The sequence below is a fragment of the Puntigrus tetrazona genome, chromosome 3 (genome assembly GCF_018831695.1).
Source record: "Puntigrus tetrazona isolate hp1 chromosome 3, ASM1883169v1, whole genome shotgun sequence".
Taxonomy (NCBI): domain Eukaryota; kingdom Metazoa; phylum Chordata; class Actinopteri; order Cypriniformes; family Cyprinidae; genus Puntigrus; species Puntigrus tetrazona.
Genome location: NC_056701.1, coordinates 17072236 through 17098269, shown reverse-complemented (window position 1 = coordinate 17098269; position 26034 = coordinate 17072236). Strand labels below are relative to the sequence as shown.

General features: G+C 35.4%; 3 protein-coding genes across 5 annotated transcripts in view; 2 read left to right on the top strand and 1 right to left on the bottom strand.

Annotated features, from left to right (window-relative positions):
• Positions 1-304: 304 nt before the first annotated feature.
• On the bottom strand, positions 305-8456 carry LOC122341850 (UNC93-like protein MFSD11). Of its 3 annotated transcripts, none has more exons than XM_043235519.1 (14): positions 8258-8456; positions 7543-7724; positions 6582-6637; positions 6259-6366; positions 6097-6176; positions 5541-5637; positions 4887-4945; positions 4545-4689; positions 4116-4165; positions 3876-3941; positions 3674-3799; positions 3399-3573; positions 3121-3256; positions 305-2074 (listed from the first exon to the last, which is right to left on the bottom strand). In XM_043235519.1, exons 2-14 carry the CDS (start codon positions 7630-7632, stop codon positions 1922-1924), a joined length of 1341 nt encoding a protein of 446 aa, XP_043091454.1. In that variant the 5' UTR covers positions 7633-7724; positions 8258-8456; the 3' UTR covers positions 305-1921. The 3 variants fall into 3 exon arrangements, with proteins under 3 accessions (XP_043091454.1, XP_043091453.1, XP_043091456.1); XM_043235518.1 differs by having other exon boundaries at positions 7543-7721; XM_043235521.1 differs by lacking the exon at positions 8258-8456 and having other exon boundaries at positions 6259-6322; positions 7543-7628.
• Positions 8457-9140: 684 nt separating this feature from the next.
• On the top strand, positions 9141-14991 carry ubfd1 (ubiquitin family domain containing 1). Its single transcript, XM_043235486.1, has 7 exons — positions 9141-9254; positions 10140-10421; positions 11358-11566; positions 11680-11745; positions 13486-13591; positions 13678-13760; positions 13966-14991. Exons 1-7 carry the CDS (start codon positions 9239-9241, stop codon positions 14074-14076), a joined length of 873 nt encoding a protein of 290 aa, XP_043091421.1. The 5' UTR covers positions 9141-9238; the 3' UTR covers positions 14077-14991.
• A 5858-nt stretch (positions 14992-20849) lies between these two features.
• LOC122341315 overlaps positions 20850-26034 on the top strand; it is a 17279-nt gene continuing 12094 nt past the window's right edge. The window contains exons 1-15 of the mRNA XM_043234676.1: positions 20850-20865; positions 21035-21093; positions 21398-21423; positions 21609-21630; positions 21732-21766; positions 21881-22006; positions 22096-22298; positions 22388-22482; positions 22730-22839; positions 22919-23092; positions 23201-23275; positions 23446-23648; positions 24418-24487; positions 24735-24875; positions 24965-25167. Of these exons, the coding sequence (XP_043090611.1) occupies positions 21036-21093; positions 21398-21423; positions 21609-21630; positions 21732-21766; positions 21881-22006; positions 22096-22298; positions 22388-22482; positions 22730-22839; positions 22919-23092; positions 23201-23275; positions 23446-23648; positions 24418-24487; positions 24735-24875; positions 24965-25167 (1541 nt within the window). The 5' untranslated portion in view covers positions 20850-20865; position 21035. The remainder of the gene's footprint in view (positions 20866-21034; positions 21094-21397; positions 21424-21608; positions 21631-21731; positions 21767-21880; positions 22007-22095; positions 22299-22387; positions 22483-22729; positions 22840-22918; positions 23093-23200; positions 23276-23445; positions 23649-24417; positions 24488-24734; positions 24876-24964; positions 25168-26034) is intronic.

Here is a 26034-nt window from a genome sequence, read left to right as displayed (position 1 = left end):
TAAATTAGCATTAAATAAGATGAATAACTTCCGTAGAAGTATTGCTCATTCTTAGTTCATGTTAACTAATGTTGCTAACTAATGTTAATCAGTTAAATTGTTGTAAAGTGTTACTGGTATTTTATATATCCTAAAATGAACTTTTTGTGTGTTGAGTTAAAATGAGTGTTTTTGTGGTGTAATGTAGTTTGTCGTTATGAGGACTATTTATGCTGTTTGTGCATTGAGAATTTTTTGCGGATGATCATTTTCTACCCCACTGGGGACAGACAATAAAGTTTTTGAAATTGAAATTTAATGTGGACAAATATTAATTTTTCAACCTGACATGAACAATTTCATTTAATTTACAGGCAGACATGTACACATTATAATAATAATAATAATAATAACAACAATAACAATAGTCCTTGAATATTGAAATGCATTAAAACATCAAATCAAACCCAGAAGGTTAGAACATTTCATACTGATTGTCAATTAAAAATGAAAATAATTTTGTCCCAAAGAGGCTTAAATCTAAACACAAATATTTACAATATGACACATAAATGATAACATAGCGTGTAGTACAAATGTAAAAAGACACAATGCATTTAAATTACACATTAAAACATACAAAATGCAGATCCAACTACTATGTATCACAAGGTTTATGTGTAATGCACATTTTATGCAGCGTAAAATGTAATGTAAAAACCTCAATTATTTTTTTGCTTCTTTATTATAGGCAACTGAATTATAAAAAAGTCAGAATTACTAAACTGGTTCCTGAACAAATAATCTCATGTAACTTCATACTTAAAGAGCTGTTGCTTCAGACACACATTGGTTTACGATAAACAGCACTTTAGCCAAGAAGGCTTGTGACTTCAAGACATTTGTCGTGAAGACGACCTTTGTGTACACGTTATTTAAACCGGTCTCGTGACAAAGTTCTCATGACATTACTGTCTGGCTATCTAATACTTTCAGTATCTGAACCAGTTCAACTGGTACGGTTTTAACAACTTTAAAATGGTTCATAATAAAGAACACCGAGTGTATATGAAGTATCCTTTTAGAAAAGACATAAGAAAGTGAATTGGCATGTCATTAGCCTTTGTGAGTTAACCATCCTATAAAAATCATACAACTATGCCCTGAGAGAAATGCTTTCTTGACTGAAATGTTACAGCTCCGCTGCGTTTTAGTATATGCCGTATATGTATATTTGCAAAATATAAAACATCTAAATGATTCCAAACTTTGAGTGTAAGTCGTATGGTGTATAGTGGGGTACATATAATTTAGTTTAGGTGTTAATTAGAGACGTCCTCTGATTGTCACTAACATCGTTCCGCTCAGTATTTTTACTTATTAAGTATTTGCATAGCACATAATACACAGGAAGAGGTTGAAGTCTCACACGAGAATAATGCTCCAGTCATATCAGCGGCATAATAAAAGCTGTTATATTTTACATGGAGCAGGTGCAATCATGAAATCACATGACCAGATAATCAAGAGATTCATCTTTAGCTCATGGAATAAATAAGTGGAGGGAAATTCCACTTTGGCTTTTGCATGATGCTGTAAGTACGCCACGAGGTGTCAGTATAAGACAACTGCCACGTCAGTCAGCACAGCATAACATAACCAAACCAAGTAATATATGTGAGATATATCTATATTTGATATATCAAATTAAATGTAATACAATTCCATTAAAGATGGAAAATTATAATGCAGCTCCAACTAACGGTTTTCTATCTTAGAATGTAAATAAAAAATAATCATTGTAATCCCATCTGTATAAGACAACAAAAACAAAGGCACTTTCACGAAAGTCACGTGTAGTGTTTTATACGAACAACGTCATCCTACATCAAATAGTGCAAGTCGTACACTTACTGAAACGTGTCCTGAGAAAGACTCCGACCTAATACTCCTGCGTGTCAGCTGACATGTTCTGCATCCTCTCCACCATGAAAAAGCACAGCGTTCCCGTAAATCCCATGATGACCATCACGAGGAGCTGCCAGCTCAGCAAAATATAACCGCTGTAGAAGAACGCCACAGCTGCAAAAATAGACTGAGAGAGGGGGCTTTTTATTGGCACACTGAATCGAATTCATATCGATTACACGTCACCTCATCTATAGGCCACTGGAACTTTAAATGCATTTTATTCATTAAGCTTATGGGTATATGTGTCTGCCAGACTTAAGAAAAAAACAAACAAACAGCTTTTAAGGAAGCACAGAATTTTTTTTTTTTACTTTCTTAATCTATAGATAATGGTCATATGTTCTACTGACGTAAAGCAGCAGTTTTCAGATTCTCAAAATACCAACATTCATGCAAGTAGTCTGTGGTGTAAGAACGTCGGCTATGCATTAGTCTACTGATTAGATCCGCAGAGATACACAAATGCACACACATCTTGTTTTTTTAATGATTATTCATTTGTGTCATTTATTTATTATATAACACTAAAACATGAACGTGAAGTTTCTTGTGCTCACTAAAGCAGCATCACACATCAAAAATGGCACATTTTAATACATATATATATGTTACTGAGACGTCATCGAATTGTCATAATTTTTTCTTATTAAGTATTATGTACCTCTACTTACACTACTTACAAAAATGGATGAATATATGAATATTATCACAATTAAAGTAACTATTTTTATTGCAGTAGATTTTAAAATGTAATTTATTCCTTGGATGTCAAAGCTGAATTTTCAGCATCAATTTTCGTCTTCAGTGTCACATGATCCTTCAGAAATCATTCTAATATGCTGATTTGCTGCTCAGTTTCTTATTATTATCAGTGCTGAATAAAGCTATGATGTGTAATATTTTATGGGTCTTCAGGGATCTATGATGAATGAACAAATAAACAAAACTGATTTGAAACAGAACTCTTTTGTTACATTAAAACTGCCTTTACTGTCACTTTTAATCAAAGCCTTGATCAAATAAAAATATTAAATAATAATAAAAATTTATCTTTCTGACACAGTGTCTTTAGCCCAAATATTTTACGACACATTATTATGTATTATGTCTTCTTTGATTCTATAGCACAGCAGTTGATCTCAAGTAAAATACAGTTCTGACTGAGGTTACCTGTATGAATTTGAATATAGCGAAGGCTGGTGCGCTCTGCTCAGCAAACGCCCGGCCCAGAATGCTGTAGAGTTGAGTGTTGAAACAGCTGTCCCCAAGACCCAGCAGGAAGCTGCACAGCAGGGCGATGGACACGCTGCAAGAGTTAATACATGAGCACAGAAATATCAACAACTCAACACTGCACTCTTTAGGAAACAGCTTATACTGGATTCGTATTTATCAGTTAAAGCACTACCTGCCCGTTTTTGTGTTTCGTTTTAAATTCGTTTCATTACCTTGGTATCAGATACGGCTTATGCTGTGAGCTTGTTTGGAAAACCACAGGTGCATCATCTGGTATGTTGAGGAATATCAAGTAGAAGGCCACAAAGTGCACAACCATCCCTAAAAAGACAACTGATGTGCGCCTGAAACGGTTATTCTTCAGTACAATGCCAAACAATCCTCCCCCTGCAAACAAGAGACAATGTCTAATTACACTCTGATCCTATTCAAGAGTATACCAAGAGTAATCAAGGCAGATGCTTCTGCGCCCTGAAAGTGCACTGACCAACTATTTCTCCGATTCCCAGCACAATGCCCGAGATGCCGATTAAGCCTCTCGCTGCATCGCCAAAATGCGTCGTAGCTCCAATACAGGTTCCATAAACGCCACTGTAAAATGACAGCTCCAAACCTTCCAATGAGACAGCAGCCATCAAAACACGCTCATCACGCGCAAATGCTCAGGTTTCCTTTAGTGTGGACCTTACCGCTGTATGCCATGCAGAAACTTAATAACAATATGGTTTTTGTTTTGAAGATTTCCAACATCGTCTCTAAATGGAAAAAAAGTAAAAAAAAAAAAAAAGTTGAGTAAAAAAAATAACTAAAAAAGCGCTGGGATTGATGTCCAACTTGGCATTTTCTATAATAATTATTTTATTACATCCTTGATTAAATAGTTTGATTTAAAAAAAGAAAGAAAAGGAAAACGAGCCATGTGAACTTACTAAACTCTGTTTTAGCTTCCATCACAGCAGATGTTGCTCTCTGTTTATATCTAAAATAGCATTACACAACAAATCACATTAGCTGCCGATGAGAAAGGAAAACATTAAGTAGCAATCACCATTGATTTCCAACCCCCCCAATTTATACTTGGGGTTATCATTTGAAGTAATTATTGGACATTATTAAAATGATTTGTTATATTTATATTTTCTTGTTTTTAATGTTAAAATGAAGAACATATAATCACACACGAAATTTGTTTTCTGTGCTGGTACATTAAAAATATCGGTGGGACTTGTATTAATCTGAATCTTTGGCCAGATTGAGAAGAACAACCTTGTTGTTGAATCTGTGAAGGAAAATGTAAAACTTTTTTGTGGAAACTCTCATTCTCCATCACGATTCACTAAAAGAATGAGTGGATTTACTTCAGTCTCGTGGATAAAAGTGAGCGGCCCTCCTCTTCAGAGAGAACATCTTCCTCCTGACAGACCTTCCTCAGGGCAAGAAAACTCAGCGTCCCGAGCACTGAGATGACCAGCAGCGCAATAAACATAATCTTTCTGTCTCTATCTGTAGAGGGAAAAAAAAAAAAAAAGTGAACGAAAAACAAAAATCTAAATGTATGCTTACATTTTGCAATATTTGTCATTTGAGAGTTAGTATAGATTAGGGTAGGTGATTAAATAAGTGCTGATTAACTTAAGTTAAATAAAAGACCAAACACAATCAAGCTTTCATCAAAAACGATTTTCAAACTATCATGTTACCTGAAAATTCAGTTTTGCCTTTCCAATCAAAATAAACGTATAGATTTCCAAACAACATACTGGAAAGAAAACACAAATACAACTTTTCATACAGGAATCATGGACAGCTTTAGGTGTTTAAAACATAGCCGTTGATGAGAAATGTAATGATTTGGTTAGTAAGTTTGCATAACTCCTGAAGACTAAAATACAAAAAGAAATTATAGACTTATATTTAAAAAACTACCAAATACACACAAAAGATTACTATAACTAAAATTAAAATTTTAAATAAATTATAAATATTAATAATGACTAAATAAATGACACTGAAACATACATGGAAATATAGAGTAAATTTTGGCCGTTTAAATTTCATTTTCAATGGACGAGACATTAGACATTCTGTTTAATATCTCGTGTGTGTGTGTGTGTGTTCACAGAATAAAGCACATACCATTGTTTGAAACGATATCTAATATGTTTAGATGAACTATGGCTTTGAGAAAAGGCGTTATTCATCTGGATGCTGCTGATAATCTATTGCTTTAACTCCTACATTCCATATTAGTTTACCGTTGATTGTCACAGATGATTAAGGTTAATATATTAAAGTGATTGACAGATTATAATTCTTATAGTCTTTGTAAATGTCTGCTGCTGTCTCTTCCTGACCTGCACTGCAGTAAAGCCCAAAACAACCCTGTGTTCCTGTTGATGGTGGAAGCATCGGAGTTCTCCACTAAAAAGTGCCCTTGAGCTGTCCAGAGCACTGTGAAGAGAAAAAAAAGGAAATAGAGTGCATTTATTTATTTATTAATGCACTAATAGTTGTTAATTGATTTGTATTTCTCAGTGTATTTATAACTATAAATAACCTTTAACTGTTATTCGAATTATTGCCTGCAATTCATATTTACTGACTATGACAGTTTCCTCTGTGTAACCAAACAATGTAACTACACTACAGTGCAACTAGAACCTGCCTCTAGCCTATCTTTGAAGTGGGTGAAGGAATTTGAGAATGTGAAACACCTACTTCTGTAGAAGTGTGTACTTTACACAAAAGACTAACCGCACTGACAGAGAAAATGTTGCAGAAAAAACATATACTTAATTATGTGGTTAAAATAATAGCTTGCTCGCTCAATTATTAGCTTGCAGGTGATGAAATATTCCATGAACTTAAACCCACTATGAATGCGTTTGTGTGTTTTAAGTATCTACTTACTGGCCGCTCCAATGCCAATTATTACTGATGTGAAATAAAAGGACCATGTCGATGGAATGATGAATACAGCTATATAACCACTGAAAAACACACAGAGGTGAACAATACAGACAACGTGATGACTACAAGATGAGCAGTCACAAAGACATCTGGGATACTTGCCTGTAAAGAACTCCGCTCAGGAACATCGTAAGCTGTGGTCCAATTATTGCAACGATAGTGGGAGCTAACACATTGAAGAATGAAAAAACTCCATATATTATTCCAAGGCTGTGAAAAGAAAAAAAAAACTATATTCGATTTCATATCTACACCTACAATTTATATTGCAGCACCTTCGATTTCTGGCATTAAATAATGTGATATCACTTTTTAGCCTCGATTTCTCTTATTCATATTGCACTGTGAACTAATTAAACTAATTAAACCATTAAACTGGTGCATACGGTCACATTCTTTCACAATGACATCTTATTATATCTTACCTGTGATACCCACTTCCGGTGAAGTTAGTGCTGTTCAAGCTTTTCACCACTGTTTGCTGAAAAGAAAGAAAGAAATAAGCAAACTTTTTTGCTGTTGACCTAAGTAGCCCTTTAGCTTGACAAATAAAGGTAAAACACTTTAAGAAATACCTGAAGTAGTAAATGTACATTCATAAAAATTCATGTTTTTAGAAAGTAAAACTATTATAATAGATACTTGCTGCACATACAGAAATAAAGTTCATATGTGAACTACTATGTCACTCTTAATAAGACGGTTAATATTGCACCGAATCTTTAGACACATAGATGAACCTTATTTAAGATCTTATGAGAAGCCATCCTTATGTGGTTAAATTGAGTTTTGTGTGGGGTGACCGTGAGGTTAACATGAGTCCACCATGACATTTGAATTTGTTTCTCCCATTAGTCATGCAGGATAATTCATTGACTGATGGAGAAAATTAAAAACACGAGATGCGCCTGACCCAGATTTACCTCAACAATAGACTGTTTTCAGATAGTCTAACTGGAAAAACTTCACTGAATGTCTTTAATGACATTTATTGAAACTTAAAACTAATATATATATATATATATATATATATATATATATATATATATATATATATATATATATATATATATATATATTTTTATATAAGAAAAAAACAAAACACATGCGATTCACCATGGTAGATAGGTATTGTTGCTGCAAAAAAAGCTGTGAATAAAATCACAATAAAAAAAAATAACTTACATATTTACAGAAACTATTGCTAACAAAACCTTAAAACTGCTACAAACTTTAAAGGCTTGCAATTTTTAGGTTTTGGCCTAAGTACTGCTAAAATGACAACAACAACAACAATAACCGTTCAGACATATTTTCAAACAGCAGCACACCATCATCACACCTCTCAGCCTATATATAGCGTGCGATAAGAATGAAACAACTTACTTCAATATTACCGCAGGTGGTGAAGGCTGTAAAAATGAGCAAAAACCCTACTCCCAAAACAACAACATTATATGTCCTGATATCCGCCATCCTCAGCTCACTTAAATCCTCACGTAATATACACGAGTTTCAGCGAGCGGCTCTGTCCACGTAAATGTATCAGCATCCAGGAAAGCAAACTGCTAGAAAACAAGCCGAACAGTTGAGCGATTAGTGACCCGGCCGCGTGTACATTACACCATTATTGCATTATATCCATAACAGCGGTTGAACGTTAGTTCGGTTTAAAACGGGTTCGTGGTCTCAAACGTGCGCGCGCCTCGTGACCATCAAGCATGAGATGAAAGTTACTGGAATGCAAATTCCGTGTGACGGTTTCCTTGGCAACTACTTCAGAAGAAGCGTGGCGCAAAATGTAATGAACACCAAAATATCGAAAGCATACAGATAGATAGATAGATAGATAGATAGATAGATAGATAGATAGATAGATAGATAGATAGATAGAGTATCTGTATATCTATCTATGTACAGTATGCCCAAAGACAATAAAAAAATAATAATACATGAATGTCTTATTTTGCTCAATTTTGTTGTGTAAAAATGTTAATCCCTTAGTATCGCTGAGCTATTTAATACATTTGAGTTGTTCTTTGAGGTTAGCGACAGCACTGTGCTAGTCATGCGGTCAATAACACTGTATGCAATAACTTACCCGAAACACAAAGCCAAACTTTAACGCGCAGTCGCCGTCGCTGCTGCATCGGTCTCGCGCGGTCTTTAAAATCAGCAGCAGCTTATGAACGTTACAACGTACGCAAAATCATCTGTACTTGTTTACATACTGCTTTCAAAGGCTGTAGATTGTGTAAGCGCTGAAAGATCACCGACCCCTCAAGGTAACGCAGGGTGAGTTTACGTGTAGATCATTAGTAGATATATAAGCAATATACACAGAGCGCGTGCCGATCGCTATTATTTGGAAATCATCAAACGTTGGCAGGCTACGTCACATCTGGGATCCTCGTTAAGTTCCTTTATTTTTAATTGTAGGAGCAAGCGGGAAAATTAGAAGCAACACATTAAACAAAGTATTCCAAGAGGGTTACAAATTATAGTATTGCACCGTATTAGAGAAACACTGTGATTTTTAAATAATCAGCGTTTTATTGAAATGTGAATTTATGAATATAACATATTGCAATGAATAGCAATCTAAACATAAGAAAATTGTCTATTCTCAAAGATTCAACAAAATGTTTTAAAGCCTACGGTTATTTGAAGATGAACTTTGTTTTTTGTTGTTGTTGTTTTATGAGGAAAAAGTCAATGCTTGCAACAAACAGAATAATACAATGGACATTTGCAATGTTAAAGGAGCAATGGGGTAAAATAATATATAGTTTACTCACAGAGTCATGTACTTCATGACGAATAAAACAAACTCAAAAAACTTTTCAAAAAAACTTTTCCCCAGCGTCCCAATGTGCATATTATCCACCCTATCTGCCCTGAATAGTATTAAAAATTACTAATGTGGCACAGAATTCAGGATGGATGTTATGCACATTTGGGCCTCGTTACGTTTCATAAACCAGATTTTAAAATCGCAAAGTCACTACGGGAAGCCGCGGAGCTCATTCACTGACAGCACGCTCTTTCCCAGAAGCCTTTCCTCATATTGTACACAATCATCATGGCGGCGCAGGATGGTAGGTAGCGTGAAAATGTACTTAAATGGCATTTGCCTTTTCTTTGCGTTGTTATTTATAGGCGCATTAGCTCAGTTCCAGTTATTTGACACTTGTCTTATACCGAATGGACGCTCTTTTAACTTGTCAGGGTGAAATAGTAGCTAGATATTCTGTGATTAGCCATGTCGAAAACTTCGGCTGTGTCACAAAATCTAGAGAGCGGTCTACCTAGACAGCATTTTGAGGGATGCTGAAACGTTTGACCATTTCTGGAACTTTCGATTAACGCTTCTGGGCGTCGCGGGAGCGTTCGGGACGTTTAAACGAAGGGTCCAATCGAACCCACGGCGCCCAAAGATGCTGTCTACATAGACAGCTTAGTGAATTTTGAGACACAGTCTTGATATGAGCTTGCGAATATTAGCACAGCGGGCTGGCTAAGTTACCGATGAGTCAGTTGTGTACGATTACAACACGGGCTCTGTCGAGTCTCTCGTGCTTACAATTACTGCTCTTAGTTCAACAGTTGGGTTTAAATGTCGAAAAGGCATTATACTAGATGTTTCTGAGCCTATGGACAGCAGCTAGTCAGCTAGCTTTCCAAATCTGTGTACTTGGGACGCTCTGACTAGGACTATTTGTGAAAGAAAACACACAAGTAATTGCTGGGACTGCAGAATAAACACACGAGTTTTACTTTTATCTGTAACATTTAAATAGTTCCCTAGTTTTCTCATAGGTGTTAATACTAACCGTGTATCTTATTGGTTGTAAAATGTTGTACTGTGAAGATTTGGTTGTACTTTAACGCTACGGTTCTACATATCGGCGTTCTGACTGAAACCGGTCAGTAGTTCTCCTGTTCCTTAACACGATTGTCCATCTGATAATTGTTCCCCGCAGGAAGTGAGGTAGTAGGAATGGAGGCTGAGGTCACGCAGAAGGTACCAGAAGTGTTGTGCGAAGCTGCTGGACAAGAAGATGCAGCAGGGACTGAACAAGCATCTCTAACCGATGGTGAAAGCACATCAGCTCAGCCCGCTGCTGTCAGCAACGGAGAGGAAAGCGACGAAGGGAAAGAGATGGTGGAAGTGAAAATCATTTGGAACAAAAACAAATACGACCTTAAAATCCCTTTAGATGGCACCGGTGCTAAACTGAAAGAGAAGATTCACACTCTCACTGGTAATCATCATGTCATGTCACTCATACCTGTACGACTTTGTGTTTCACTGAAATCGTACAAGGTGAGACCTAGGAGAGCGTTTCTGTCTGTCCTCACCAATTACAAAACAAATTCAATTCCAGCTGTAAAGCAGGTTAACGTAAGACAATAGCTATATTTGAATATTTAATGTTGCAATATGTAAATTGATTTTGCGGAGTCGGTCATTATCTAAATGAAAAAACAATCCTGAATTAAGATGTATATGATCAGATTTTAAAAATCGGTTTCAAAAGAGTTTAAAACCGCCAGCAATTGCTATCTAGTCAAGGTTATTCATATTTTTAACATTACAGATTGTGTCAAAGCAGCTTTACAGTATTAAATAGTAGAATACTGTGTTATTAATGCAAAAGGACAGTCGTAAAATTCAGTTTTCAGTTAAAGTTGTCTTTAAACGGTATCTGTGCGGTCAAGTCAAACAGTATCGCTGGAAATTAAGTGTCACCTACTAAGCAAGCCAGAGGGGACAGCGAACTCCATCACTGACAGACTGTAGAAAAAAAACCTTGTGATCTTGTGATGCCTCCTTCAATTTTAACAGATTTTTAATATGGGTGGGCAAAGGAAAGGTTTATTTCGCCTCTCGAGGTGTTCATTCGTCCACTGAAAACCCCATAGACACTATGCAGTCTGTACCAGAAAGAGAAATGACTAGTTCACTTCTCGAGCCTTAGGCTCTGAGTCTTTCATTCTTATATCATACGACAGCAGCTTTACATTACTGCTTAATAATTCACAATTATTTTTGAGCTCTACCTTGGTCTATCTCGTGTCACTTCTAAAACACCGATAAAATGCTTCGTGGGGAGACTTTTATACTGTTGGAACTGCCATGTCAGCTTTGTCATTACTGAATACAAGTGCTTTTTGTGTGTTTGGTGTATGGGTTTCAGGTCTTCCACCTGCTATGCAGAAAGTGATGTACAAAGGTCTGCTCCCAGAGGAGAAGACGCTTCGAGAAATCAAAGTTACAAATGGTGCGAAGATTATGGTGGTTGGATCTACAATAAATGATGTACTAGCTGTAAATACACCAAAAGAAGTTATTCAGCAAGAGGTTAAAGCGGAGGAGAACAAAAAGGAGCCATTGTGCAGGCAAAAGGTGGGTGGGAATCATGTGAACAATAGCTAGTTAAGATGGAAAGAATTCCTATAAATATGTCTGTGTACATTATATCTTATTAATGCACTTGTGGATGCTTTTTTTTTTCTCAGCAACATAGAAAAGTTTTGGACAAAGGAAAACCAGAGGATGTCATGGCATCTATAAAAGGAGCTAAGGTACGCAAAACCTGTGAGGCATAGGATATGATTAGAGCGTATTTTGTGCATATTAGGGCTGTTTATTTAATTCATTAGTTATGAAAAAGAGCAGAAGCAGAAATGTCCCAATGAGTTTTTTCCAGAATAACAGAAGCGCGAATGTGATTTCATAAAGTCTTTTAGTAAATGTTTTATTTTATTTTTATTTTTGCTCAATTTTGCCAATGAAAGTTTAAGCGCCAAAGATGTTATTGCGTCTAGGTGGTGAGATTTTCGCAAATAAAACTATAGTTCATTCAGTGAATACAGTGATTGGGCGGCTGCTGCACTACAAGTAACAAATGCATTTGGAGACACAAACTATTATTTCAAAGCTTGCTGTTTCTGTGAACGTGAATAATGTATGTGTGATTATTAGCAGAAATCATAACATTAACACATTTCACGTTCACAGTAAATTATAAAAGGGTTAAATAAGAGAGCTACAGCGCCCTCCAAAGGAATGTGTAAAGAGAAAACGTTGTTCCTGTTCAGTCTGTTATTAAATATCACAGCCTTGATATGAAGCTGTTTTCCAGCTTCTACCGGTGCTCTCAGTCTACCCTCAAAATATCGTAAGTTCAGTCTCTGCGGTTTCAATTCTCAAAAACATTTTGACTCTGTTCTTGTAGTATTTAGAATATTGTTAATATTATTATTTCCACTTTATTCTCATTACATTTTGACTTTATTCTCGAAATACCACATCTTTAATCTCGTAATCTTAGATTTTTGCTTTTTAACAAGGCACTAAAACGCAGTCTCGGTTATGTCTACTTAATATGCATCACATGTAATACAATTTCCATGAATAATTTTCAGTGATTAATTCGTGATTTGTAATGAATTAATCGGCACATTCAATTAATTACATTAAACATTTAAAATAGATTGACAGTATATAGTTATACAGTTATATGGGTAGTTGACTAACAGCCAGTAAAAGATATAAAAGACCATTTTTGAAGAAGAAACGCGTTTTTGATCAAGAAACTTCAGTCTCATTCGGTATGTTGCTCTTTTAGCCAATACTTTTTTAAAAACTTTGCATCGCATTTTCACGACATTTATAATAGTGCGAGTTTTCTGTAAAATCATCATACAATAGTTGTAATGTTAATTAACGTAATTATTGCATTCAAGAACACTGAAAGCATTATTAATGCACCAAAGCATTATTTAACTTGTTTTTTAAAAAGACGTCATCTTTGTGCTGTGTCCAGTACAAGCGTCACACCATAGGACGTTTCAGCCTTTTGAGTCAATTAATGAGCTTGCTTTTCTGATCTAACCTTTTCCGTATTCTGTGATTTAAAATCAGCGTGTGTCACATGTGGTTTTCAGAGACAAAATATATTAAGCTCCTACACTTTTACAAGTATAATGAAAAAAAGATTGCCATTTATTTACTAAAATAGACTCTTAGCCGGGGATGTTTATTAACATTTTTGTGATTTTCTTTTAAAAATCGGTCTCTGTCAGCTCAGCATAGTACACCTAGCAAGAAATCTTTAAGTTGTATAAGAATAAAAAGAAAACATAGAATTGAAAAGGAATAGAGCAAGCTATAGAAACCTTTTTTTTTTAATTGTATAAGTAGAAGAAGAACCGTGCTGGTTTAGTGATCATGTCCTTCGTTTCCCCATCCTTTGAAGGATGAAGAATAGGTTTCTTGTGCGCACTAATGACATGTGAGTGATCTCTTTATTTGTTGAACAGGAACGTCTGCCAACAGTGCCTTTATCAGGAATGTACAACAAATCTGGTGGAAAAGTACGACTCACTTTTAAACTGGAACAGGATCAGTTGTGGATCGGAACAAAAGGTGATTTCCGCATTTAATCAGACATTTATCCGTAATGCTCGTTTTTCTCATGCTTTTTTTTTTTTTTTTTTTCTTCTTGCCTGCAGAAAGAACAGAAAAAATCCCAATGGGTTCCATCAAAAATGTTGTGACTGAACCAATAGAGGGTCACGAGGACTATCATATGATGGTATGTTTATCGCAACGTCTCTAACAAACCATCTTTTCAATTTTTTCAACTTTTTAATGGTAACTGTAAATGTTTCTTTATGTCACATCATGCGCATATCTCTCTCTCTCCCTTTCTCTTTATATATAAATATATATATATATATATATATATATATATATATATATATATATATATGTGTGTGTTTGTTTGTTTCTCACCCTAGGCATTTCAACTGGGTCCGACAGAAGCCTCTCAATATTGGGTCTACTGGGTGCCTGCACAGTTTGTTGATGCAATCAAAGACACAGTTCTCGGAAAATGGCAGTATTTTTAACGTGCCTCTATAGACACTGAAGAATTGGGATTCAGAGCGCAAGATTGAAAACATTAACTGGAGCCAACACAATAATCTGAAGAACCGATTTTTCTGAAGTATATCCAGAGCAAACCGAAGGATTGCTATTGGACAAAATATTTTGGGGGTTTTAAGTGCACTAAGTGTCAGCATCCCGTTTTTTCAAACTGTTTCACCACTCGTTTTTTTTAAAGCAATCCCAAGCATAAACAGAAAATTGTACAGAACTTGCATATACATTTCTCGTAGTTATTCTGAAAGAAATAAAAATTATTTAAGGAAAATGATCGATGCAGTAGAAAGATTTTATCGAGTATATTCCTCGGTTTATCATACAACTCAAGCAATCTTGCCAAAGTCGATAGTTCACACGGTTGTTCATTTTACAATCCGCTTTTATCATCGCACAGATTATAGTTTACATGTAAAACACCAACGATGTAACGCTCAGATTTGGTATTAATCAGGTGAAAAGAGCATTGTTGCATTTTATATGGTTCGAAAAATTCAACTTTTTCTTCACAATTTTTTTCATTTTTAATAGCACATGGAGAACTCATCTCATTTTGCCTTTCATCTCAACAGCAGGAGCCTTGATGCAGAAGTACAACCCTAAAGCCAAGAGTACGGTTGCTCAGCCTCTGTACTTTCAACCACATGATACTTTGACAAAGGCAATATCTTCTTAATATTTCATGGTTAAAATGCAGCAACGCCTCTAGGCCCTTACTACTCAGTCATTTAACTAAGTTTATGATGAATGACTATTCTGATCATGCATGTTGTTTTTTTCAAACATGGTGCTAACCGATGATAAGCATTTTTAATTCAATAAAGCCCAAAGGAAGGAAGAATTTCAGTGACCTTTCTGTAATAAATTTGCCTGCATACTGACATTTTTAGTTTTTCTTATGAGCTCGCAATATAAATTCTTCCTATACTATATATTGCAATATATATATGTATCCATTTCAGTAGAGGAATAGCTAAACCTTAAAATTCATATTTTATCACTGTCAGGTCATCCAAGATGTTAATTTTGCTCTCTTGCTCACCATTGGATCCTCTGAAGTAACGGGTGCCATCAGAATGAGAGACCAAACAGCTCAATAGTCCATAAGTGAAGACATGACATGAATTTAGTCCGTTTAACATCGTGTGACACTAACGGTTGTATGTTGATAAATAACAAATCAATCTTTAGGATATTTTTTTAACTCTGCTTCCTGCTACATTATGAGTCCTCTAAGCATAATATTGATTTCTCCAGTAAAAATGTCAGAAGTGAAAACATGCAAGTATGCCGGCAAGTTTTGGACCGAATAGGTGGATTTAATTTAAAATGCTTTATCACAAATGATAGATTTGTTTAATACAAATATTACTTATTATTTTAGTTATATTAAGGTTAATGAACTAAAGTCATGTGGGTTAATGTATTTATCAGCTGTTTGGAATCTCGTTCTGACGGCACCCATTCACTATTAAAGGAAGTAATGCTAAATTTCTTCAGCTCCGTTCTGATGAAGAAACAAAGTCACTAACATCTTGGATGGCCTGAGGGAGAGAGACTTGTCAGCAAATGTCAATTTTTGTGTGAACTGCTCCTAAAAATAATATTTAGTATGAGAAATTTGTGCATTACCCCTTTGATGTGGCAAGCTACATAACTTACTTAGTATCATAATACATAATTAGATTATACAGCTATTTGTGGTGGAGCATTAGCATTTTTTCCCCAATATACTCTGATTAGTAAAGTGTTTCAGTATCATCCAGTAATAGAGCCTCTGAATGGAAACCTAATGGGGGAAAAACTGCATTTAAATATGCTGAATATAAACCATTAGCTGGTCGTGGATATATGCACAAAATAAGACTTACAATTAATAAATGCTTTTTTTCTATTTTGTGTTTTATTTGCATGCAAATCAATCACCTTCTCCTTTTGAGTAACCTCAAATAGCTTAAAATCTTGCATCTGAACAAATTTTTTCAGCCGTCCTAATTAAACGAACATATCTCATGATGCTGTATTACTCTTTTTTTTTTTATGATTATATATATATTTTTTTGCTGTTGCTTTCCAAAAATCTAATGTTGTAATAAATCAAATCAAATAAATCACAGCTAATGTTAAGAAAAAAAGAAGAAGCAGGTTTTAAGCACTATCTGGCATGAAAGTGGCATGAGCAATGGAAAGAATGTGTTCAGGTATGTAGCAGCGGTACAACCTCATTAACCTGGAAGCTCGTCTTTAAAGAAGACTCTTTATCCAAAGTGATTTGTATGAAGACCGTAACAGCAATAAGTGAAAATTAAGACCAAATCATACCATTTCTCAAAACTTACAAACTTTTTTTGTCGAGCTGTATATACTATTTCTGTCTCACACAGGTTACCAAGTAGATCATTTTTATTTGCACCAGTTATTACTACGCCAGAGTGTTATCTGAAACAATCAGAACATTATGAGCCTTGTATAATTTTTTTTTATATGTTATGTCAGATTAATTTTTTTTATAGATGCAAAATCATCACTGTCATTACTAATACTCCACTCTTGTTGTCATCCTAACCACAATCCTTTTTGTTGTTGTTGTTATTATTATTATAGTTTTTATTCGTGTGTGCTGGAGAGGAATATTTGATCTGTGTGCTGGTGAAAAATGTATCTCTTGAACGATCCAAATGATCCGTGACCACGCGTCACCCCATGGCATGCATAACAAGATACACCTGTTTCTTACTCTACCGGACAGCTCACTGTATTAAATGGTGGTGGTGTGTGTTTTTAATGCTCTGAAGAATACATTGTTTGTGTACTTCCTGTAAACATCTTATGACAGTAACTGTGCGCAACCATGATTATAGAGATGTTTTCGTCATGTCATTTAATAGACATTACGCCATTGCCATAGACAGTTGTTTTTTTTAACATAATAAGTGGCCTGTAGGAGGTTTGCACGCTAAGGTATGGGTTTTTTTTTTTTCGAGAATTCATTACAGAGTGCAATAATATGTTTGCTCCTGTTTAGAGCCACTTCAAAAGCTGATTGTTTTGTGCTTGTATTGTACTTTTGATAATTCCAGAACAAATCATAATTTTAAACAAGTTGCCTTTATATATATTTATCAAAGAATCCTGCTAAAGTGTCAGTTTCCACAAAAATAATAAGCAGCACTGTTTTTAACATTGATAATAAGAAATGTTTCTTGAGCAGCAAATCAGCGTATAAGAATGATTTCTAAAGGATCATGTGACGCTGAAGACTGGAGGAATGATGCTGAAAGATCAGCTTTAGCGTCACAGAAATAAACTGCATTCTAAATATACTCAAACAGAAAGCAGTTGTTTTCATATTTCACATTACTGTTTTACTGTATTTTGGATCAAAACTAATCCTGGCTGCCATATAATAATTTATACATCCATTCACTCCTACATATGGAACATGAATAGAAATATCTGATTAAGTAGTGTGAGTTAAAACAAACAAACACGCATTTTTGTTCATCACTGACCAATTAAATAACAGAACAAATGCAATAAATACAAACAGTTCAATATAAACCATATATAAAGGAAAGCAAATGAAATCTTACAATTCCATGTAAACACGCATTTTTATTTTGCCGTGAGGAAATAAATTCTGTCTGAAATTTCTCCCTCACTCAGACTATATAAAATATGATACAAATGCAAGTTCAGTATTTAAAGAAATTATGGTAGCGCTTTATTTTACAGTACTTGTACTTCCCTGTAAATATGTAAATGAGTGTACTTATCTGCACAAGGTACTTATCTGGAGTGTATGCATGTACATGATAACAAACAAGAAACTGCGTCTGTACCTAAAAGTTATAAATGCGTGGTAATACGTTTGTACATACAGACAAGTGTGAGTAAGAACAGTCACTTACAAGTACATGGTAACTAATTAGATGCTTTACCGTACTTACTAATGTACTGTATATACATGGTAGCCTGCTTAAGGTCAAGTGAGATAGGCACATCCTTACAGTATTCATATAGGGTAACTAATAAGATACATTAATGTACATGGGAAATGTGTCGTCCCTATGAAGCAATGTGCTATTATGTGGTAATAAGACAAATACTGTACTTTATATATATTTGTGGTAAATATGTAGTACTTACAAACAAGTGTGTGTTGAAGTGCTTCATGACGTCATAGAACAACCATTTGAAGCGCTTTATCTATTAGGTACATACACCATGTGCTTACAAAGTAAGTATATAGAAATAGGACTTTAAAATTAAATGAGCTATTTTACACAATCATTAAACGGTAATTGAAGCACTGTTGTGGAGAGCCTGCACGTACGACTTTTAAGTAGAGCCGTGTTTTGTTACCATGTACATACACTTCAGGTGAGTACCTTGTGTTACACTCATTTTTCTGAACAATATATGTACAGTGCAGGCCTATGCATCAGAGGAGTATAAGTACTGTAAAAGTTCTACTGGAATTATTATTTGAAGAATACATAAGAGTGAACTCATTTTAATGTTTTCAGACAATTATCTGCATGTATGTTAATTTCAAAATGTATTATTATTTACATTTAGCTGAATTTATAATGCTTTTTGGGCAGGGGGATATATGTAAAATTCTAATTTTATTGCAATTTCAATACTGACAAATGACAAATGTACTGGCAGGCATTTATGGTAAACTAAAACGTGCATGTCATGTTTTTAAATACATTTGTCATTACACACAAATAGTAATAAGGTAGGTTTTTAATCTTAAACTTCATTTTGGTTTGTTTACAGTAATTAAGTTATCATTTAGTACATGTAAACTACATGAAGTTTTACGTGTAAATGTATTAAATAACAAGCACGTTACACGTGTCAAAGCACAACAAAAGCCTATTAAAACAACTATTTTACAACCCATACATCTCATTCATGATGGCCTAAAGCCATAAATCGTGCAAAGCTGTCAGATGTGCCATGCTTTTCACAGACCTGGAGGAATTCACCTCATTTTACAGACTGATATCTGTGCGATTCACTAAACAGGTACAAGGAAATATATTAGCATCTAAAAAGTCAACAGTGGCTATTATTATAAAGTGCATTGGTCGCCATAATTTAACTGAGAAGCTGGAAATAGAAAGTAGTTGCTTGTTAGTTTTGTTTTGTTTTTTTCCCGTAAGGTGCGGATGCTTTAGATACGTGTCTTAGTGCACTGAAATGATCTTTCGTTATCCCGGCCACTTGCACGTAGTGCAGCAGAGATTGCAGACTTGTGAGATAAGTGTGTGTTTTACATTACCAGCTCTCAATGCTAATCTGTGATGTTGTCTGTCGCAGTCTGAAAGGTTTTCTGCACAACTGCACACGTGCTGCTTTAAAAATCCGAAACATCTGTGCTTATGAACAGATTAGATTTTGATTAGAATGCATTTTCTCTTCTTTACAGTTTATCTTGCTCGGGATGATGTTGCGGAAACACCTGTTCCAGACCTTTCGTTTAACACATCTTTTCTCCTCCACTGGCTTCTAAAGGCATAAAACACTTACAGTAATGTATACTTTCAGGTGGGTTGCATCCTAAAGCGAGTGAGACAATCTAAACAGGTTGAGTCTGTTTAATCAATGGTTGTTGTGCGGTAAGTGCCGCCTGCTTTTTTCACATCCAGATGCCATTGTGTGACGTTAAGGCTCAGTTAGGCTGCTGACAAAACAGACAATAGAGCACTTAATGTAATTATACACGGTTTATAAACTACTTATTGATGAGACTAAATAGAGCTGTTTTGTACTGTAAATTTGTGCAATTGACTTGCATGTTAAATTCACGCATAACCACAAAAGACATCGCATTCAGGCAAAAAATAAAAGCTATCAACATTTACTAATCTCACGCTGTTCTAAACTGTTTTTTTTCCTCCCTCTCTCTCTCTCTCTCTCTGTTTCTCTCTCTTCTTCTTCTAATGAACACAAAATACAACATTTGAAGAATGTTGGTAACCAAATAGTTTCTGGGCTTTTTTCCATGTCAATGGTTACAAGCGGCTGTTTGGTGACCATCATTCTTCACATTAACTTCTTCAGTGGTTATATGAAAGAAGACAATCAGACAGGTTTGGAACGACGTGAACGTGAGTAAATTATAACAGAATATTCAACTTAAATGTTTCACAAAAATATGGTATTCATGTTTAAAAATAGAAGGTTCTACTAGTGAAACATTTTCAATGCGAACGGAAACCGCCAAACTAATATCTTAGAATATTTGGAATTCACGTAAAACATAATGGTGATTTATAATAAACATTACCGTTAAATATCCTAACAAGCATTTAGGGTAAATTATAATTTAATGTCATCTCTGTTGAAACTTGCATGCATCAAAACACGACGAAAACATGATATAAAACATTGTTCGCTTGAAATGATCGCAAAGTGCACTTTTTAAAAGTGCGACTTTTATCAGCATGAACCTAAAACGTGTATAAGTTTGATCTACAAAGAAAAAGGAAATGTTTGCTCCTCTGAAAAAGAAAATGTAGGTATCTCAGTTGAAAAGGGGCTTTCCTAAAGCGTACATTTTTGATAGCAACGGAATGTTATATAGCACATTCCCACTTGCTTGTTTTGCTCCTTTCCAGAAGCAGTCGTTTGTCTAGTTTTGGATTTAATGACGTTTGCATTAGTTGGCCCACACCCTTTTGATACAGTTAATAATGCACCTGCTGTCTGGCTGAGACACACAGACACTCCTGGCACAGGTAAACAGGTTTACACCGTCCTTGCACCTTATGTTTATTCAGATACCTATAAATCTAATAGTAATTCTAACTAGAAGTGTTAAAAGGAGAATAATTATTTTAATTTCACATATCATATTTAAAAGTGGAGCTAGTTTAAAATAATAAAGCAGTGCAACTGTCTTGTTAGGATGAGTGGTGCCAGTTTGGACATGGCGCGCACTCAGCTTTCTGCACTTTTTATTTTAGGTAAGTAAAGCTTTTTTTTTTTTTTTTTTTTTTACTGTTCTAATAAATTTTTTGTATTATACCCTCTCAAAAATCAAGGTACAAACGCTGTCTCAGGGATGGTACCTTTTCGAAAGCTACACTTATGTACCTCTTAAGTTCAAATACTTTACTTTTAAGTACCTTTTAAGTGCCAAAAAGGACCCTTTAGGTCCAGACATGTAGCTTTTAAAAAGACACCGCTCTAGTGACAGCTTTTGTACCTTTATTTCTGAGAGTGCAGGTTTTAAAAGAGACACTTCTCACATACTTATTTCTTTTATAGGATTTATCACACTCATACATGGCCAGGTATTTAACACTATTAATTGCTTTGCGGCTGCTGTTTGCCGAATTCTTTCCTAGTTTTGCTTAATCAAAATGTTACTTAAACATATTTCAACAGCATTTCGATCGTTGCAGTGATGACTGATGAATAATTTACTATTAATAAAATGTTCTATGCATTGATTCATTGATTTTATGTTTCTTTAAAGTGTCAGGTGGACTTTCTAAATGGTGCGTTTCTGAATACATTTATCACAAACTTTATCATTTTACATCCGATTGCCCATATAAGCCATTCGTTCATATGTTTTATTTAAAACATTTTTTTACAGGCACAGTTTTCAATAATGGTTCCGCGTGCGCCCCGGTAAGTGTTTATTTATTTATTTTAGCTCTAATATGATGTGGGCAATATTATTTGTCACTTTTACTTGAAGAACGTGTATCATATCACTGTCTTCTTTCCTCGTTCCTATTTCAGTACTCACAGACAGTATTGAACAACAGCCTCGCCTGCTCCGCGATACAGCAGTCGGACTTATCACCGGGAAATCTCAACAACCTCAAAGCCTTTACAGACGCTGCCTTTGATTTGTACACGCTGCTGGTACAGAACACCAACACGTCTCAAGCACATTAAAACTACTCGGTTTTTTTTAAGGAAGTCACCCACTGCCTTTTCGATTCTCCAAACAGAAGTCTAAACTTGACGCGAGCCAAGTCGTGAACTACATCAACCAGGCCAGGACGAACGGCTCGGCGGCGGGCTCGCTGTCGGATGTGAATTTCGCGGGGCTCTGGTTTCAAGTGAAGCTCAACCCGTACCTGTCGTCGCTGTCCGGAGACACGCTCTCCTGTTTGAGTCAAAGCGGCCTCGTCTGCCAAAGCTTCCAAGACATGTGTGTATTACCGCGCGTTGGTCACGCCGCTATTCTCTGTAGTTGTTTCCTGTTCGAGGAGATTGACTACCTTTACGTGCTCTTTACAGAGTGAAGGGTCTGAGCTCGCGGATTGGTCCCGAGAGGCAACGGATGGTGTATCAGAACTTCATAAAGCCTTTTCTGGCGAGAAATACGACTGAGGGTAACGGGTTTTGTCCGTTGATGTTTCCGATAAATAGTACGCCCAATAAAAACGAAAACGTGTGGTATTAATAGGAAAAATGCACTTTGACGCGCGTAACATACGAAGTTCTCGCGTGCATATGATACGGAATTATTTGGCGCATCTTCGCCATGAGTTTTCGTTTTTATTTGGCGTACCATTTAAACGCACATTCATGGGATCCTGTAGCTTTTTGATTAGCTAATGTCGAGTTTTTGTTTTAAAGCTGGCTGTGTCGTCAGTAACACCTCGGAATGGCTTCTGCTGAACTTCCAAACGTTCTCTGCTAGCGCGAGTCTAGAAGATTTCCTAGCTTTGAATACTAATTTTGATGGGGTAAGTGAATTAAATAGTGGGACTCAATCATATCATTGCTGTTGAGATTATTCATTTGAATATCTGGGCTTCTTTTCAGCTGCTTGTCCTAGATAAGCTCACCCCAGAGCAGAAAGCTCAGCTGCTCTTCAAGCTGGAAGCGTCTGCTAACCTTAACATCGATGCCCTCACTCAGATCTTCCAGAGTTTCGTGGAGCCACTCGCTAATGTAAAGCTAAACATGACCAGCACCACTTCAAATGGACTTGATCAGGTTAGACATGAGTGTTGTGCACTTGATGACCACGAGGATATAGTGGTGCTAAGTTTTCAGTCCAGTGATTTAAGCATGAATCCTAATTCTTTTCACATTTCTCTGCAGAGTCTCAGTGATTTCCTGCTTTCTTTGAGACCACTGGGAAGGTTCATCAGAGCATGTGTAAACCTTTCTCAGAACGTATGTTTAATTTTTCATTGTATACAAAATAATTGTCAAAAAATACCGTATCATTGCACATAATGCCTCTCTTTGTTTTTCAACATCTTGTCAATCATATTTTTAGGAAAGCATTAATTACCTTTTTAAATGAGAGCCCTAATATGTGTAAACCTATTTATTTTTTTAAGACAACTGCCAGCAGTATCAGAAACGGAACAATACAGCTCCTGGTGAACTGGACCCTGAGCTTTGACAGCCAAATCTCCATAAATACTTTTAGCATCAGCAACTTCACTGATTGGTTGCAGTTTGTGGTTCTTCCTGTGATGAAGAAATCTCTGCAACTTAACCAGACTTTACCGGACGTCTCAGCTATACCCCTCTCTCTCTTGTGAGTAGAGCTTCTTCTACCTGCATTATTAACCGAATTAGAGCTCTAAAAACAAGAGGTAGAAGAAAAAGAGAAAGAAAGAAATATATGAAGATAAAAGTTTTCAGAGAATATGGAATTCAAGTTCATTTTGGCCATCTAGTGCTTAAAATGCACACACACTCATATTTTTTATCAATAAAAAGCTTTAATTGTATTTTTCTATACCAATTTTTATAGTATTTCTTTGGTTTGTTTTGATAATAAACACCAAATTATGTCGTTCTTATGCTTAAAAAGAAAGTATCCTTAAATAAAGTATCCTTCAATTTATTTAGGTGACAAAAATCAACTAAATTCTATTTTCTAAAATTTCTCCCAATTTTTCCTCAAGTAAATGCATTTTACAATAAGGATTATTAGTGCATGTTTGGAAACAAAATCAAACATTTACTAAACTCAAATAAAGGTGCTTTACAATGCCATAGAAGAACCTTTTTTTCTCCATACAAAAGGTTCCATAAAGAACACAAAAAGGTAAGAAAGAGATGGATATTTAAATGAAACAACCTGGTTCTTTCAATGGCATCGCTGTGAAGAAATTTTAAAGCACCTTTATTTTTAAGAGTGTAATTAACGGACAAAATACTCAATGAGATAGTGTTTGCATTGTAGATTTAATACTGCCTCTGGGATAACTAGACATATGATCTGCAATTAAAGAAATAGATACCTTGAGGCATATATTAATGCGTTTTAACTAATGTTGTGCTCTTTATGCTTTGTTCAGTGCTCCAGAACCTGAAATCACAGAGCCTTCCGACAATTGCAAAGTTACCAGAAATAACAGTTCCTGTCTTGTGAGTCTGTCTTTCACAAACCACAATCTTTCAATCTTGCACGTAATTAACCACACCCTTATCAAGTCCAACACGCTTTCTGGAATGCTTCACATCTAAAGAACGTGAAAAATAAAACTACTGTAAGACGCGGTTTTGTTCTTTTGTTAGAAAATTGGCACAACCTGGTACAAGATATAAATTGCTCAAACCGATTTTAAAGGCTACATGCAGTTTCAAACACTAATAGTTATATTTTCTGATGCAGACGTCACAGATTGCAGATAATCTGGCGAAAACCATCAATTGCGTCGCCCAAACAAATCTGAGCTTCACTGAGGAAAACCTGAAACTTCTGATTACTGACCTGTCCAGAACACTGCAGACACTGATGGATCAGTCTAGAGTGGTAAAAGAAAATAATTTAAAAAATATATATGTTTTAATTTATACGTTCTTCAAAGGACTTTTTTGTCAATGCGTTTGTTTTGGTTTCAGGTGACCAACTCATCTCAAAGCAACCTCACAGCCGTGTTTGCAGAACTGCCAGCAGAAAGCTTCACGTCTGGAAATCTCAATGATGCTGAATTCACGAGCTTCTGGTTCCAAATCAAGATGAAGCCCCTGCTACCTCAAATCCCACGTGAATTCCTGTCCTGCATCAACACGCGTGCCTTCAGCTGTCAGGCCTACAGGGCACTGTATGTTCATCATGTTCCCTTTAACTGATATGTGATAGCTGTTCGTTATCTGATTATCAGAAAACTTTTGATTTGTGGCTGATAAGTTAACACGGAAATCTTGGTTTAGATTGATTTTGTGGTTGCGTGTGTAGCTAAAAAAAGTAACAGTTTAACAAACCAAAATAAATAAGCCTAAATAATATCCATAATCTGAACAATTTATTTTACGGTTACACATATTAATTGCTTATTAGAATGTATACTACTAGAATATTAGATATTTATTAGTGCTAATTAAGCAGGTAAAAATTCCTTATTCTACATGACCTTGTTCTGCATCCCTAATCCTACCCAAAACCTAAATTAACAACTACCTCACTAACTATTAATAATCAGCAAATTAACAATTTATGGAGGGAAAAGTTGTAGTTAATAGTGAATAAGCGTTCCTTTTCTAAAGTGTTACCCACCCTCAAACCACCCAAGACGTACATCAGTTTGTTTCATCAGAACAGATGTAGCATTACATGATCTGCTCACCAATGAATCAGAATAAGAATCCAAACAGCTGATAAAAACATCAAAATAATCCACACAACTCCAGTCAATCAATTCACATCTCATAAGTAAAAACGTTGCGCGTTTGTGATAAACAAATCCCATCAAGACATACTTAAACCATCACCTTCAGCTAAAGTACAAATGAAGTAATGCTAAATCTATTCTGCTAATCTATTCTGTTTAAGAAACTAACTCATCTACATCATTGAGAGTAAGCGAATTGCAAGGTCTTTTCAAGTTTTTATTTTTAGTGAACTATGCCTTTAAAGCAACTGTATGTAGTTTTAATATTTTGCTACTTTGGCGCCCTCTGTAGTGAAATGA

What these genes read in the sequence shown, in the direction of transcription:
- LOC122341850 (XM_043235519.1), bottom strand. Translation starts at nt 7,632, where the DNA reads ATGGCGGATATCAGGACATATAATGTTGTTGTTTTGGGAGTAGGGTTT. An exon ending in AGGCAAAACTGAATTTTCAG is followed by an intron (nt 4,690 to 4,886) that starts GTAACATGATAG and finishes TTCCCTCTACAG; the next exon opens with ATAGAGACAGAAAGATTATG. An exon ending in GGAAGCTAAAACAGAGTTTA is followed by an intron (nt 3,942 to 4,115) that starts GTAAGTTCACAT and finishes TTTTCCATTTAG; the next exon opens with AGACGATGTTGGAAATCTTC.
- ubfd1 (XM_043235486.1), top strand. An exon ending in AGCCATTGTGCAGGCAAAAG is followed by an intron (nt 11,567 to 11,679) that starts GTGGGTGGGAAT and finishes TTTTTTTCTCAG; the next exon opens with CAACATAGAAAAGTTTTGGA. An exon ending in CATCTATAAAAGGAGCTAAG is followed by an intron (nt 11,746 to 13,485) that starts GTACGCAAAACC and finishes TTTGTTGAACAG; the next exon opens with GAACGTCTGCCAACAGTGCC.